Below are 16,821 nucleotides of genomic sequence, written 5' to 3'. Positions count from 1 at the left end.
AAATCCTAACCCTCTGTCATTTTTAGCTGAACTCTGCCTCCTTTACAAGCCCTGGCAGAAGACCAAGGAATAAAGCTAAGCTGCTTCCAGGTCTGGAAGCTAACTCATGATTCTTTTTGCACCTGCTGTACTGTGCTGGCAGGGAGATTAGCCCAAGTAGTTTAGAAAATGCTGTATTCAACTCAAATAAACAGTTTACAGGATATACATACTTCTAATGAGCTTTTAGTATTTTCCTAACTCCACTTATGTTCAATTGCTCTTTTCTCTTTCTTATTGAAAATTCAGAGGATGAAAAGGTTCTTTGAAGAAAATATTTTAGAAGAAGTGAAACCAGATGACATTCTCCACTGGCTTCATATTTCAGTGTGACAAAACAGTGTGGGCATGCTATGTAGTCCTTATTCAGGAAACCTGCCCTTTGTCTGAGGTGTAATTTAGCTACAAACCAGTTGCAGGATCAAGTCTGTATTTCTGATACATCTGTACAAAGGAACTAAAAACATTTAATGCTAAAAAAAACCCAAACCCAAAATTTATTCCTATCATAAGTGGTCCCTCAGAACATTATGGGTAAAGTAAACTCCACCACCAGTGGAGTGCACAGTTTGACTGCTATTGCCTCTTGTCTTCTCTAATTCCCCAGTCTTAATGAGCAGGTGCTCATTTATAGCTGAAGAAGGAACAGCATTTTGTGTGGGTCCACAACAAGTCTCAGACAAAAAATCCATAAGAAGATAAATGAGCTATTCTACCACTGTGGTCTTAATTGTTAAAAGGCAGACAAGAAAACAAGAATATTAGAAAAACAAAATAATAGTCTTTTGTTCAACTATAGGGAAGGGACATAACTGAAGATCTTTCACACAAAGACCAGCAAAAGACAACCAGTATGTGGAAGGCAAGTGAAATTTACTGTGTCTCTTGTGTCTGCAGTTTCAGTCTTCTTCATTTGGACCTTGCACCTTCTTCACAATTTCCCTGCTGACAGTGTGAGGCCCAATTGTAATGCTGTTAAAAGCAATCATGACTGTACTGATTGCAGTGGACTGATTGCTCACATTACTCCTGAGTTTAGCTCCCTGGTGGATGTTCATGGTAAATTTCTCTCCCTTTCTGTCTGGAGAGGTCATAGTTGAAAATAAAGGTCTCTTGTTCTGGGCTTTGGAACACTATTAACACTCCTCAGACTAATATTGTACCTTTAATTCACATTTATCTGTATTTTGCATGCAGTGGACTTATTTGAACAAGCTGTTCATTCCAGCATCTGGTAGTTTATTTATTATTGCAAGTGGATTACGTGCAGACACAAAAGGGAATGTGAAGTATGCAGTAGAGTGGGCAGGTTTAATCATATCTCACAGTATCTGTTTCATTTAGAATTGTATTTTAATCTCACAGCATTGTGATAATATCAAATTTAAACTTTTTAAACCTTTGTAATAATACATTTCATCAGATGTTTGCCAGTTTTTTTTCCTCTTCAAGAGCAGTGAACTTTTTGTGATTGCCAACATACAAGTTGTGTACATTTGTTCAGTTGAACTTTTATTGTCTGTTGAAATCAAACTAGAGACCCGGTCACCAATTATCCATGCAAACTATCAGCACAAAAGGGATCCAAAGTGCATGTGGGTTCTGTTAACTGAGTTTTCCCTTTGTCTGTTTGTCAGGAAGATGGTTATTCTCCATGTTCTGCTTCAAGGTTGTTGACCCATAAAATAAGCAGTGTTTATTTACTGGTACAGGGATGGAAGCAACATTTTGTTCTTCCCTTCATGAATATGTCCTAGAAATAATTTTTCTCAAAAGTTCCCTAAATCCTGGTCACAGAGAATAGAACATGTTTGGGGAATTGGAGAAGGGCTGAGCAGATCCAACCCTACTGCCTAAACTGAGCTGACTTTATTTTCACCAAAGGTCCCTCTGGACAGCCACCACCCTCCTTCTTGCCAGGGTAGGCTGTCACCCCTGGCAGGGTCTGTGACAGGACACTGAGCATAACACCTGTTTTTAAGATAAGTTGCAGATACCCTTTCAGCTTAGGGCCAGGTTAGATTTCCAGGACTATTTACAGCAACAAAAAATGTTTCTGACCAACGCTCACCATTGAACAGCACTCCACCCCTCCAGGACTTCAAGAATTTTAAACCACTTTTAGAAGATGGTTTTCATTCATCCATCTGATAACAAAAGGGGGTTGTTTGGCTTGCTCCTCAGCAACAGCACGAGAACTGTTTGTTCAGGAAGGCAGGCCAGCATGAACTTCAGTTCAAACAAACTGTTCCTGCATAAGCCATCTTTCTTTCTCCACCCTTTCCTGGCTGCCTACTGTTCTGTGCTTGGCAGCATGAGGATTTCCAAAATGTCTCAATGACTTTAAATACTATTTTACTATTGGTAGCTTTATTTCACAGCAAGCAAACTCTCTGGCTTCTGTGGGTGATCATAGCAGCACATTTCAAACCTCATTTTGTTGGTGAGATCCCTGTCAGAAGCATATTACAACTTTAAGCTATGTGGTTTGTGTGTTCCTATTCCTTTGTTGTTTGTTTGCATAAAACTCAAACTGTTCTCTAGAAAAGTAGTCCCTTACCATAATCAATAACAATAGCTGTTCTATACTTTGTAGTATGTAGTCATATGGTCTAAATCATTGTCAGTCATTTCCTCTCCCATCACATCTTCCAAAAAATGTTTCCCAAACCAAACTGGAAAAAAAAAAGGAAAGGAAGAAAAGAAATGAAACCTTGCCACATTTTATTGACTCCATGTCATAGACTCATAAACTACTGAAAGTTAGGGTCAGTGCAAAGATAAGAATCAGACAGTTTACACTAACTAATGCCTTTGTTATTGCTTTTTGAAACAAAGTTTATTTGGTGCATCTATTTCTTCTTTTGACAGCATGTGGACAATAAGAGTGTTTCTTCATCTAGTGAAATAATTGCTTTCCGCAAAGCGCTGTTGGATCCAGTGACAGCAAATCTGTTTCAACGCTTTGTGGCATTGAAGGGAGACCTACTGGGGAATGGAGTGCTCTTCTGGCAAGAAGTGCAAAAGTATAAGGTATGGTGGTAAAACAGAGCAAAGGGAATAGCATTCAATTTGTAAGCAAACACATCCATTCTTGCATATTCGGAGAATTTTAACAAAAATATCTATAGGCATTCTGTTGTTCATGGTAAAGCCTCTTTAACTGTTTAAACTGTTTTTTTCTTCAGTGAAAATCCTCACTTCTTAAGGGTAGCTGTTCTTGACTCAAATGCATTATCCCTGCATTTCTTTGGGCTTCTTCAAACTGTAGCATTCTAAGGAACTCTGCTATCTCACTAATGCCCAGAGTTTGGTATATATCTGTTGAGCAGTAGAAATACACAAGCATTAAAATGTTCATTCTGTCTTTATAGCTACTATCTGAATATAGTAATTTCTCAAAAAAATGAGAGATAACTTTAAAGTTCAATCAAATCTACAGATGTAAAGATGGTATCTACCAAAAAAACCTATATGTACAATGCAGACCGCAGCTCCCTTGCACTTTGTAGAATCAGATTTGACTTGAGCTGAGCTTGGGACCAAAGTGAAATGTGATGGGAAAGGTCAGGGATTACGTCTCCCAAATACATGTAGTTTTGTGAAATTACTTCTGTGTAGGTTGAAACACAATGGAAAACCTCTGGGGTGAAACTTCAAATCCTACTGCAGCCTCCTAGGAATACCTTGGACTGAATGCAGGGACACCACAAATCTTTCATGTGTTCCTCATTCCTTTTTCCTTTGGGATATTCCTGATGCAAAAGTGCTACCAGAGTGCAGAACCTCTCCTGGGTTCCTGAACATGGCTGATGTGCACCTGGCAGGCAGGGAGCATGAGATTAGCTAACGTGCTCAGAAACTGGGCTGTAAACACAGCTGATGTTGCAGTAGATATGGAGATATGCTGCAGGCATGTGGCTGTATTTTTCCCTGTTTAATTTTACAAATTTGAATTTGGTGTCTGCTTTAGAAGGTGAAGCTCCTCTGTCTCCAGGGAACAATCTCTCTTCCCTACAACGGCTGTGATCTCAGGCAAGGAATCACTGACTGAAATACTCTCTGGGGGTGCTGCTGTCTCTGTCATGGTTACAGAGTGACTGTCTTAGATTAAAACTCTGGTATGAAGGCACCTGGTGTTCCATGACATTAATCCTTTTCTAGATATTTTAAATTTTTTTGAGACTTGTGACTCCTCATTGTTACATCACCGGGGAGATGTGGAGTGTAGTCTTAACTCTTTTCTTTGTAGAACTGTTCACTGAAAAAAGCCTTCATTGTTTTTGTCCCACCCCCTTTTTCCTGCATTTATGTTAATTTTATTTGTCTTGTTATCAAGAAAAAGTACAATCTGACCATATTTGTCCATGTATGCAAATTGTAATGGTTGGCAGTTGATGCTCTTTGTAGAAGCAAAGGGCTGGAGTAGTGGGAGTGTTGTGGGTCAGGCTGAACTGCAGGAATATTGCCAAAGGCGTGGGCAGCACTTTGCACAGTGCATATTTGTATTGTCTGAGCCCTATCATTCCATCAGTTTAGACAGAACTCCCTTTAGGAGTCAATGACTGCATTGCTCCCCATAACCCATTAGGCTGGCGGCACATCTTGGGACAATCCAAAACTAAGATCTTTTTTTTAAAAAACAAATATGAAGAAACATAACTTTGTGGATCATTTCCATCTGTTCATCTATGCTCGGTCTCATCTCTCTTCATATCATATGGCTTGTTTGTCCTCCCTCTTACCACAGCTCTCTGACTTCTATGCTAGATGAGCAAAGAAAGCCATAATATATATTCTTAGGATATATTGAATATGTTTTTTGCATTGTCTTACTTTCTTTTTATAGTTGTTATAATTTTATTTTTCTTTCCCAAAACGAAAAATATTCATAACAAAGCAAGCCAACTGTTTCACATACCACATTTCTGGTGTTTTAAAAACCATGGTTTTAAAAGCCCTGGTTTTAATTTCTTTACAAAGTAAGTATATAGCCATCTATACCAAAACTAAATTCAGATTCTTCTTTTAAACAGCTCTCTTCTTGAAAACCCTAGAGTGCTCATTGTGTCTCTAAGATATACATGATAGTTGTCTAGTGCCATATAAATTTCTTGAAATATATGGATAGAGGGAAAGTTCATTTCCAATGTTTCCATGTTTCTCTTTGAATTATTTTTCCTTTATGTCAAAGTCCAATATTGACATCATCAGGGTGTCAAAACGCAGTAATAACAAGTTTTACAAGAACAATAGGATCACATTAAAAAAGTAGTAAACCCCAGTGTTCCTTTGACATTTCGCTCCTATAAGTCCAGTTTGTTTTGTATTCTATAGTCTACAGAGTTATTTCAAACCTTGAGATTTTAGGAAGCTAGAAAATCTTAATGGATGGCCAAAGGAGAAGATTTCAATAAATGGAAGATTGTACTGGTAGCTGACATTGTCCCCTCTTGTGAAAACATCCCTGCTTAGAATATCTTGTACCCTCTCAATATTTCCCCTCTTTTGTTGGAGCACTTAAAGTATTTCTTTATCTTTTAGTTACCATTGCTGTGCAAGTCATAGCAGGCCCATTGGGAAAATCAGTGCATTTCACACTTGTAGATGTGTTCTCTTTTCAGAAATGTCTCCTATTTGCCAGTAATGCACTTAATATCTATGCTGCTCCATCCAAACATGCAGGCAGAGCTTATCACCTTAAAACAATGATCACTAGATAGCTGCATTTGCAAACCACAAGCCCCATCATGTCTTAAGTATGGCTTTGACCAAGCACATTTACCAAAATAATTTTGCCCTGCATACTGAAGGAATTTATTGTATAATTATTTTTGTATGACTATTGCTCTTTGATCACTGGTGCCCTGTAAAGGCTCTTGCTGTGTCTCCATTGACTGAAAATACTATTTTTCATCTTTCAGGACCTGTGCCATTCTCATTGTGCTGATGCCATAGTTCAGAAAAAGATTACAGCTATTATTGACTGCTTTATTAATTCTGCCATACCCCCAGCTTTGCAGATTGACATCCCACCTGAACAAGCAAAGAAGATTATGGAGCACAGGAAAGAACTAGGACCTTACATTTTTAGAGAGGCACAGGTAAGAAACGAGTTGAATCTGTAATACGTCTGGCTAGAGATTGAGTGCCTGATTTTAAGAACAGTCTTCACTGCTTATGTGACAGTTAGGATTCCACACATAAGCCTGGGCTTGCAGGACAAAACTATAGTTATATATTTCAATGACTGTAAGGTGGAGATGTAAGAGAGTCTTCAGCTATATACTACTCAAAAAAGAAACTGTCTGACAGCAAGCTGTTCCTCGAAAGGTGTTATCCAGGTCTGTGTTAGGAATTCTGGCAGTAAAACTGAATTCTGTCTATGTTCTTAATTGCTTGTTCTGTACCACTTGGTTAATGTCACAGAAGTAATTTGTAGTTAGAAAGTTTGTGGGTTTCATGTTTTATGAAAAATGCAGATGTGAGTAAAGCACAAAGACAGCTTAACTTGTTGAATGTCTTCCCCTTCTTTATTACAGAAAGTGTGTATTAAATGGCTGTAGACAATTTTCTCTCTGAAGACAATTTTCTCTCTTTCTATTAATCAGGTTGAATAGCAATTTTGGAACCTTTACAGACTTACTATTTTCTTATCCCTTGCTACTGCCTTGTCTTATCTTCTAAGTCCAAGAAAAGTAGTTGTTCTTCTTTTCCTATAAAATTGCCACCAACACCTTTAGAAAACTGTGAATCCATAAAGTGTTTGGATGACAATAGATGAATGATTTGTCAGAGAAAAGGGTTCATATAGGTCCTAAGAGAAAGAGAAGTCTCATTTCAGTCTGTGTAAAACCCAGTGAACTCCCGAAATATGGCACAAAACCAAAGGAAGAACTAGGCCAAAAAGCTGGGACTGGAACCCGACAGTGGCTCACATGTCACTTTCAAGCCTTTTGAGCCAGAAGCAGTGAGAATGCTTGGCTCCTTTGAAGCCAAGTTTTTCAATGCAAATTAAACATCTAAATAAATTGAAAAATGGGAGCCTTAGTACGTGCAGCAACAGAATTCACTGAGCCCCTCTGTTTGCTTTTCTAAAATTGTTTTTCTTATTCTAGTTCAAAAACGACCCTGTGAGAGATTATATCATTTAAAAATTATCCAAGATTTGCTCATAGATCTGTAATGTGGTTTAAAAGCCTTTCCAGAGGCAAAAAAGTATTTCCTTTCTCTTAAGGAGGGGAAAAAAAGCCCTCTCCCTCATGAACTGAATATTTGAAATACTTGAGCAGAACAGTGGTGCAAAAGCAATTCTATTGGTGTATATTTTATCAAGAATACTTGTAAAAAGTGATGGATGTTTTCATTAATGCAAACAATTGTTTAGGGAAATATAAAAAAAGAAAGTGCCTTTTAACTGTGTTTTAGGAAGATTTTTCACCAGTAATAAACACACTGATGAAAAGCATGTGCTGAGCAAAGCTGGGCTGAAATGTCAGGACAGAGTACGTGGGAGGAACAAGGCTGTGTGTTCAAAAAAAATAGTTATCTCACTCTGCATTTTATTTTACAGTCAACTGTTTCCTTAATACGGTCAAGACTGACTTTATTTTCTTCCTGCACAGATGAGTATTTTTGCTCTTCTGTTTAAATTTTGGCCAGAATTTTCTAAGTTCCAAAGCAATCCAGATAGTGAGAAAATTCTAGTTGCCTTGGAGAAAAAAATGGAAAAAGAGATGCGAAAAAAGGAAGGGATAACAGCAAAGGTAAGGCTTGTTAAATTTCAGGTGGCCACTGATTAACTGAATAACATGAGCAAAGAAACATGAAATAAAATATCCCTTTCTCAGCCTGATCCAAAGTTGCCAGATCTTGTTAGATTTCAAGCTTTACACACAACCCCGTCCTAAGGTGATTAGTTCTCAATTCTGCCAATACATATACATATGTTTAACTTGAAGCAGATAAGTCAATGGAATACTCCTTTCGTTAACCAGAGGAAAAAATGCATTTTAGTCGCCTTTTGTGCCAAGAGAAGAGCAAAAAAGAAGGCTGAATTAAGAACAATAAATCTGTGTACAGTCCATGTGTACTGTGGGCTACTGCAGACCTGTTTGCACTTTCATGATGTAATGTCTTATATTAGAATTTACATTCTGGATCACAACTGAAATCAAACCAAATCCAAACCAAAATTGATTTCATATCTGTTTTTCAGAAGGACCATTTGAAAATCCTGCACATTATCTAAAAAATATTTATGTGGTAATTGCTTTGCATAATCTTTGCCTTTCCTTGAATATTTCTCAGCTTTGAAAGTGAAATTGTTAGACTGTTCAGAGCAAGTTTCCAGACAGTTCCAGCGCATTAACAGAACTGTGACCTCTACAATGGAATGCTTGTTTGTAAAATTGTTTTTCTTGGATTTTTAAAATTAAAATATAATGGACTTCTTTTTCTATTGATTATAGGCTTTGAAAAAGTTTATTTTTTATTTAATACAATTGTTTGGCAAGCTTTGAGGAGAGAACATTCTTTTAAGGGCAGAGAAGTTACTGGACTTGCAAACTATAATAAGTAGAATTACAGAGACCTTTACGTAATCGAAATACCGTGTACATGTGCTGAGATGCTCCACGTGATACAAACCACACAGGTATCTGGACAGATAAAGACATAGGCCCATAAGAACATGTAAACATTGTTACCCTCTTTTAGGCACATGAAAGCTGAGGACCAGTGGAGCATTACTCAAGTCCACACACCAGTGTCAAGGGAAGTCCAAAATCCAAGAACTCATCTTCCTTTCTCCAAGGCACATTGTCTCCATATACATACATCTGCCAAGGCCATTGGCAATACTTACACTGCAAGAATGCAGTATTTCAAAGTAATGCACTTTTGTGTTTTCACAGACTTATTTTCCATCTGTTTGTTGCCTCTCTACGAGATTTCTGATCATGATCAAAGAATAAAGAGCAAATCTTAGGCAGGAGGACAAAAGCCTAGCTTTTATGGAGAACAAATTGGAATGATGAATTACGCTTCTAGGCAGGGAAATGGAATAAGAAATTTTAGAAAGTGACAGGCAGAGGATGCAGCTCTGTAAACAGTTTGTAGACTATTCTTCTCAGAAAAAGACCCCAAAACAGTAAACCAGTTACCTTTTAAAATCTCTTGAAAGAATGGGTGCAACAGATAATTTGTTTTAGTAATTTTTTTCTTTTATATTAAAAATCCTTTTCCTTTTCTGTTATTGTTTAAAGAATTTGTCGTTTCCTGTTCTCTTGCCTGAGATTTCTGTCCTCTTGGTGACAACATAATTCAAATGATTCAGTATCCCTGAAGGATACTGATAAGGTTCATCAAATATGAGTAATTGCAGGTTCACTTGTTGGCTTGTGGAAGGTGATGATTTCTTGGCAATGGAAGTAAGGACTATGTTCCTCTGCTCCACCAGGCTCATTGAATGAGAGCAAAGCTCTGGCAAGGGTTAGAAACAGCTTTTCTTATACATATATATATCCTCTCCACTCCACAAATCAGTTGCTATTTTGGGTTTATGTCAAACAGAGCAATCATAGTCCTAGGGGAGGAATTTGCTTTCTTCTTCCTTTACACATGTGTCTCCAGGGCACTGAATTTACCTGTGCTTATCTTAGTTTTAGAACTGAACAGATAAGAGTTGGACTTTCATGTAGTATAGTGGAAAAAATGTTCAGACAAGGAGCTTTTCACTGAGCAACGATGCATAAATTGGTATTGTTTAACTTTCTCAACATTTTTTGTGCACCTATTTAGTATTTAAGGGGAAATTCTGTCAAAGGCATCCTGGCAATGAACTTGTTCCTTTGTTAGCTGCTAGATGCATATGCCACATACTTTCAAATATATAAGTCCCTTTTTGCAGACTGCCTTGATGCCAGTACTAGTAATTTGTTGTATAAATCTTGCATTTTGTCTCCAAAGTAGATTTTGGACATTTTTTGCTTTCAAGTGCACAAAATAGCTTTAAATTTTTGGCTTTAAATTGCATTATGAATTTTTACATACTCTTTCCATGTTCTTAGCAAAGAAAGCTATCAACATTATTTTCCTTTTCCGTGTTTCTGTCATGTCTCTTAGCAAAAAGCTTATTTGTTAGTAAGTGGTGTAATGACATGGGATCTAAATTCACTATAACATTGTTTAATTTATTACGAGAAGTCATTTTTAAAGACCTTACTTAATTAACCATTCTCATTGAGAGAGCCAGCAAACATAAACTGTGGTGCAGTAGTATTCACACTCCTTCTGTGTTTGCATTGGCATGGCTATTCCATCAATTGAGTGTGCCACAGAAGTTACTGAGCCCGTTTCTAAAGAGAAGATCAGCATCACACTCCCTGGGCAGTTCTGTACCCAAAAGTCACTCTTAGAGTTGATGGGCTCATAGGACAGTGGGAATGATGAAAAAGGAAAAGGGAGCAAGGAAACAAGAGAGTGTGATCCTTTGCCACACCTTTCAGGGACTTAAGTGATTTTGGAACCATTTGATCCCCTTTCTTTTCCTCACTTTCTCACTTGGAACACAGAAGGGTTATATTACTCAGCTCTTGGAGAGAGCTCTTTGTGTGGTCAAATATGAACATCGATTAATGTTTATAAAGAGTTTTGGGATCATCAGACAGAATGTGCAAAGGTGAAACAAACCAACATGAACATGACAAACAGTTAATCACCAGAGCAGTTTACCAAGGGTTACAATGCCTTGTTCTTCACTGTAGATTGTACATTGCCTGTTTTCCTAACTTGTATACTATAGTTCATACACAGCAATGGACCAAGCTGGAATTAATTATGACAAATCCTACATTCTACATTTATACCTGAGGCCAAATTAGAGGCTCATAATGTCCTCTCTGTCCTTAAAATATGTTCTATTGAGGATCTGCCCTGTCACCTAGCTATATTTTGGCGCAGGTATTGAATCTGAAAGAAAGATGGTCTGCGGGAGTGTAGAGGACAGGAAACATGAACTAGAACAAAGGTGTACTTTTAAAAAGCAGCTACAATTTTAAAATAGGCTCAACATGATGAATGATGAAACTAAGCATTACAAAACATTACTGCAAATGACATCTCATTTTTAATGACAGCTTTTTTAGTTCCTCAGACTTTGCTTTTCACTTTAACTTTTTAACTATTGTTCACATCTGATTATGAGTTTTTAGCATTCACAGGGTAAAGAAGCGGAGAGAAAACTCCCAAACTTGGCTCAGCTTAAGTCTTTGACTCAACTGAAGTCCTTGACTCAGCCTGAGCCATTGACTCAGCTTAAGCCCTTTACTCAACTGCCAAGGAGTGTTTTGCTAGATGAGCTTGATGTGAAGAGAAAATCATTAGCATCTTTAGCACCTAAAGATGGACATGGGAGGAAGGTAAATACTACACGTTTCTACAGATGTCATTCAAGAGAGATAAAATTATCTTGGGAAAAGGAGAAGGGGGAGTTTGATTTTGAATACTGCTGTCAGATGGTTCTTCAATAACTGTTCATTCTTCTACAATTAGCTTTGCTGTTTTAAGTTTACCGATGTTACAGATGGGGTTTTTTGTTTTGTTTTGTTTGTTTTTTATTAATTTTTTTTAAGATGTTGGTTCTGAGTAGTATTAACAGCTAGCAGAATATTAAGGTCTTGTGTGCATATATTAAAAAAGAATCTGTATTTACACATAAATTGAATAAAAGGTAGTTCAATTCTGGAATAAGAAGCTTTTCATTATTTGTGAAATTCATATCCTGAAAAAATTTGGTTTAGGCTAGAGTCCTGTTCTGGTCATATGTCAAAAACTGAAGCTGAACTCCTTTAGGAAATCTAGGTATTTGAAAATCTGTCAGCAAATACTTCGAGATTTCTTCCATAACAATTCTGAATATGCATCAAATCTGTAGTGAAAAGATAACAGTTATTTTACTGAGAAATGGGAAAAACAGACATGCTACATTGGGCATATCAAGGGATTATTCACTGGCACTGCCAGAATATAATGAGGAACCTTTGCAACCACATGAGCCCAGATAGGTCCTGTAAATCAGGAGTAAATCGCTCTTTGGCCACTGCTTGTGTTCCATAGAGCTCTTTCCATGGCACTATGGTAGTGAAGAGCAGAATATAGAAAAAGGTAGTGTGAAATACCCCCAAAATATGAAACTACAGTGTGAATTGCATAAATAAGCTTACACACTTACTCCTAAGTGGACTTTTTTACTTTTGCTTGTACCTATTTAAAAAAAGAAGCGAGTTGAGCAAGCCGGTATATCCCTGGCATACACTTAAGTCCTCAAGAAGAGGCAGAATAAACAGTAATCTTTTAAAGGGCAATTTCTTCTTTCTGCAAGCCCCTTTCTACTATAGGAAGGTAGAATTACTTACTGAATCATGATATGACAAATTGGTTCCAAACTTCTCATGCCATAAGATAAAAACTAGGCCAAATAAAAGTGCAGTTCTCATCCTGTTTTGGAAGAGCAACCTATTATTTGCATGCAAAAAGATAAATCTGAACTGTGGTTGTTTTCTTTGAAAGCACTATTTTATCCTTAGAAAAGGAAAGAATGACATCTCCAGTGGATCTGCCTCTAGTGGTAGCAGCATTCTGCTGGAGAGGGAAGGCAGAAGGAGCTGTGAGGCTAATAAGACGTTCAGTGAAAGTAAATACACTAGAAACAGCTTTTCATATATGTATTTCCTCTCCACCCCACAAATCAGTTGCTATTTTGGATTTATGTCAAACAGAGCAATCATAGTCCTAGGGGAGGACTAAGGGTGCAGCACAGAAACAAAATTAAGCCCTTCATAGCACAAATTATATTTTGGGAGGTAAAGATCTGTTGCTTTGCTTTTGAAGAAGAAAGGAGAGAGAATAACACTCAGATCAGGGATGGAGAATAAATACAAACATTGTACCTGTCAAATGTGCTTAAATCATGGTATTTTGAGATTTACTTATTTACAGAAATATTAGTTTTTCTATTATTCCAGTATTGTAGTGAAAACAATCTTCCTAATATTTGTAATTATCCAGAGTAGGAATATGACATAAGTTTTTTATTTTACTGTAGAAATGGATCAGAGACTACAGTGATATGACCTGAAGGCTGATGGCTTTTGATGGTTCTTGCAGGCTTCCTGGTCCTATTCCAAATACATAGAAGCCTTGGAGAAGGAAAGAATACTCATTAAAAGGCAAGAAGATCTGGAGAAAACATCATCGTCATTCCCTGCAGGTTGTTAACCAAGCTCTGCAGTTTATCAGGACAAACTTAGAGCTTAGGTGAAATTCTCACAGTACAAGGACTTTGCCTGCTCTTCTGAGTTGTGTATAGAAACCTCTGCCTCTTTTGCTGACTGTAGGGGAGTTGCTCTCTGCACTGTACTCATGAGTGGTATATTTTCTAAGAAAGGAAAAGTAAAAGTTGCAGGGTATCTTTGCATTGCCTTTACTGCACAGGTCCTGCTGCAGAAAGGAATAAAGCCATTTCTTCATTGTGCAGTGACATGGCAATCACATACACATTTCATCTCCCTGGCTTCTTGTTCTTCATCAGTTTACATTCAAGCTGATACCAAAACCTCTTTTTCACAGTCTGTCAGTATGTTTTTGGGGGATGTGAGAGGCACTGCTTCATCCTTGTTTCAGCTGTGAATATCCTCATAGGCCTGTGGCAAGGATATTATGACCTGTTATGTTTATTTATCAAAATTATCCATTTAGTAGTAGGGCTAGCAATAGCACTATGTAATATTCAGTTCCTTCAGTTTAATATAATTTTAATTTTTTCCCCATGCAGGTTCCTTGTCTATGTCCTCCCTGAAGCCTGAAAGTTCTGTGAAAGCCACCATTCCTATGAAGCAGAAACCCTGAATCTTCCCAAGAAGCAGGAAGTGAGTACCAGACTGACAACAAGTGTGCTTTGAAATGTGAATTCTTGAAAGCTAGTTTTCCTGCTGCCAGTGCTGATGCTCATTAGTAGCAAGTTATCTCACTCCAAATCATGTTTAGCTGAAGCTGTACAGCCTCCATATGAAAACAAGCTTATTTTTCATGCCAGCCATGGTTAGCGGATCTAATGTTGACCAGATGGAATATTGTTGCAAAATGGCAGTATCTGAAATTAGGTTATCTAAGCTTTCCAGTTAAGATATTTTAAATAGGAACATGAGATGACTGGAGAAATCTCAGACACTATGAAGTTACTGTCAAGAACCTGACACAGAACTAGCAATAAATCACCTCTGCCAAAGCCAATTAAATATTAGACTGAGAGAAAGAAGTGGGACAGCAAAAAAAAAAAAAAAATCTGATAAAGACAGAAAACTAGATTTTGCTTCAAAGCTTCAATTTCTAGAAGGAAGAATCCTCTAGAGGTTTGGTGGTTTCTTTTCTTTTTGTTTTTTTGCTTGTTTGTTTGATTTTCTTTTGTTTTATTTTTAAGCCTATGTTGAAATTAGGTAGACTTAAAAAAATTAATAGAATTTGGAATATTGCTGCCTTCCTTCTCTGCTCCTCCTTCCTCTTCTAATTTGTACTTAGCACTGCTATTTTAGGCAACTTGGTGTTCTGCCCTCTCTAGTCCTCCTAAAATTCCAAGTGTCTGAACATAATCTTCCTGTGGCAGAATTTTCTGAAAATGACTTCAAAGAAAACTGCAGCATGCCTTGGTCTTCCTTCTTATTCTCTTTCTGCCCTCTTACCATGTTCTACAGTTGCAGTTAAAGTAATCCAGTAATCTACCTGGGGCCTCATGTGCCTGGCAGATGTGACTGTATTCCACACCTCTTTGCCTTCTGCACCACTATTCTGCTCCCCATGGAGCTGGATCACTGGGGGCAGTCCTAGCACAGGGCCTCTGCTCCTGCTCTGTGGCTGAGAAACCTTCACAAGGCACCTGCACCCCTTGCTCCAGCCCATCCCAGCCTAGCCCAGCCCTGCCCAGCCCAGCCGTCTGTGGCCCTCCCTGGCTATTCCAGACCAGAGAACTGCATTCCTGACAGGCACCAGGCTGGGGTACAGGCTAGCACAATGAAAGTTGAAGTCCCATGTGATCTGAGAGACCTCTCTAACCAGCTTCAGCTGCAGCCCATTCTCTAATGCCACTGGAAATTTGCCTGCCACTATCCTATAGTGATCTGACCACTCTGCTGGTAGGGTGAGATAGACCATGAATGCTCTTGATGGGCCACCTTCCCTCTACTTTGTAACAGGGCAGCTCACACCTTGTCTACTGGGGATAAATGGCAAGGCTGGCAGCAGGAGGCCTGTGACAGAGGCCAGGGCTGCCATGTGCTGGGCACAGCCAGTCCCAGTTGCCTCCAGAGGACACAGTCTTAAGCTGCGCCAAGGGAGATACGTGTTGGATATTAGGAAAGATATTCAATTTTTATGGAACAAGTGATGAAGTACTGGAATGTTCTTCCTGGGGAGGTGGTGGAGTCACCATCCCTGGCTGTGTTTAAAAAAAGACTGGATGTGGCACTTGGTGCCATGGCTTGGTCTCTTCCAACCTAGTGATTCTGTGATTAAATGGACCCATCACAGGACTTGGCTGACCCCTCAGCCAAGGTGGTGGCACTTTGGGGGAACACATTTCAGAAAGAGCAAAGAAAGCCAGAGAGTGGACAAAGAAATAAAAGGAGTGATAAACAGAGGGAGCACCAATGGCAGAGGAGGGTGGTGTAAGAGGAAGAGGCTAAGAAGGAAGTTGAGGAGGAGGAGGTGCTCTATGGTGAAACCTGTGAAGGTTTCATGTGAAGGAACCATGCTGCAGCAGAGGAAAATAGTGAGAAGGAAGAAGGGGCTTCCCAGTGCCTCACCAAAGGGACAGTGTGCAACCAGTGGTGGTAACAAGGAGGGGAAGAGAGATACTTGGAGTGAACTTGAACCTGGGAAACATGGCAGAAAAGTGTTTTCTCTAAGTGTGTAGATATTTTTATTTTCTTTTCCTCTCTCCCCAACTACCTGAATCAGTAATGATTTATTCTAATTTGCAATAAATTGATTTCCCCAATTTGCGTTGATGCATGTATTGAAGAACTGTTTTGATTATGTCAACTGGCTGAACACAGCAATGACATTTTGTTACCTTTTCAGGCACATTAAAGTCTCTCTGAGGAAGGCAATGCAGAGACATTCAATGGAGGTGGCCAGGAGACACAAATGTAATGTTCATGCAAGGTTTGTTCTTTCAGTTCTAGAGCAAAGATGACGACTTGGAATATTATTAAGAACCATGGGATGAAGGGTAGAAAATAAACTTCTTCCAGTGTGTTCCATATCAACCTGATTGTGACACTGGCTCTTGTGTGAATAATTTAATAATACACCTTGAGGCTCAAATCACATCCTGACCCCTTGGACAACGAACATGAGCCATGTAGCCCTGTCTCCTTTGTCAGAAGTACAGCTTCTTCAGTTGGAGCTCCCAGATCATGCTGCTAAGGACCATCCGAGAGTGGTTTCCTCCTCAGTGTGGAGTGGTAGCTAAGGACAGCTAATAGCCTTTTTCACTCTTGACACAAGAGTAACCAAGAATCGTAAGGGATTTCCATTGGGAGTTGCTTCAGATAGGCTGGCGGAGAAGAATACACTTTCTTTTATGGATGTAGTTGCCCTGCTCATATATTCTCACAGAAGGAGCAAGGGAGATCATTGGTTCAGTTCCTGCTTTGCCCATGGTTCAGAGTTTTCTTCATGCTTGTCTGCACTCATTCTGTGTTCGAGTTACCTGAAAAATATGTT

The 16,821-nt window shown here is 38.6% G+C and overlaps 1 protein-coding gene across 1 annotated transcript in view; it reads left to right on the top strand.

The window, feature by feature from the left end:
- Positions 1-13,947, top strand: part of RGS22 (regulator of G protein signaling 22) — a 56,274-nt gene extending 42,327 nt beyond the window's left edge. Inside the window, exons 21-27 of the mRNA XM_062514843.1 lie at positions 839-901; positions 2,911-3,072; positions 5,964-6,143; positions 7,665-7,805; positions 11,253-11,459; positions 13,207-13,309; positions 13,874-13,947. Of these exons, the coding sequence (XP_062370827.1) occupies positions 839-901; positions 2,911-3,072; positions 5,964-6,143; positions 7,665-7,805; positions 11,253-11,459; positions 13,207-13,309; positions 13,874-13,947 (930 nt within the window). The remainder of the gene's footprint in view (positions 1-838; positions 902-2,910; positions 3,073-5,963; positions 6,144-7,664; positions 7,806-11,252; positions 11,460-13,206; positions 13,310-13,873) is intronic.
- The last annotated feature ends 2,874 nt before the right edge of the window (positions 13,948-16,821 follow it).

Source organism: Cinclus cinclus, chromosome 1, assembly GCF_963662255.1.
Source record: "Cinclus cinclus chromosome 1, bCinCin1.1, whole genome shotgun sequence".
NCBI classification, from domain to species: Eukaryota; Metazoa; Chordata; class Aves; order Passeriformes; family Cinclidae; genus Cinclus; species Cinclus cinclus.
This window is presented reverse-complemented; position numbering and strand designations above follow the sequence as displayed.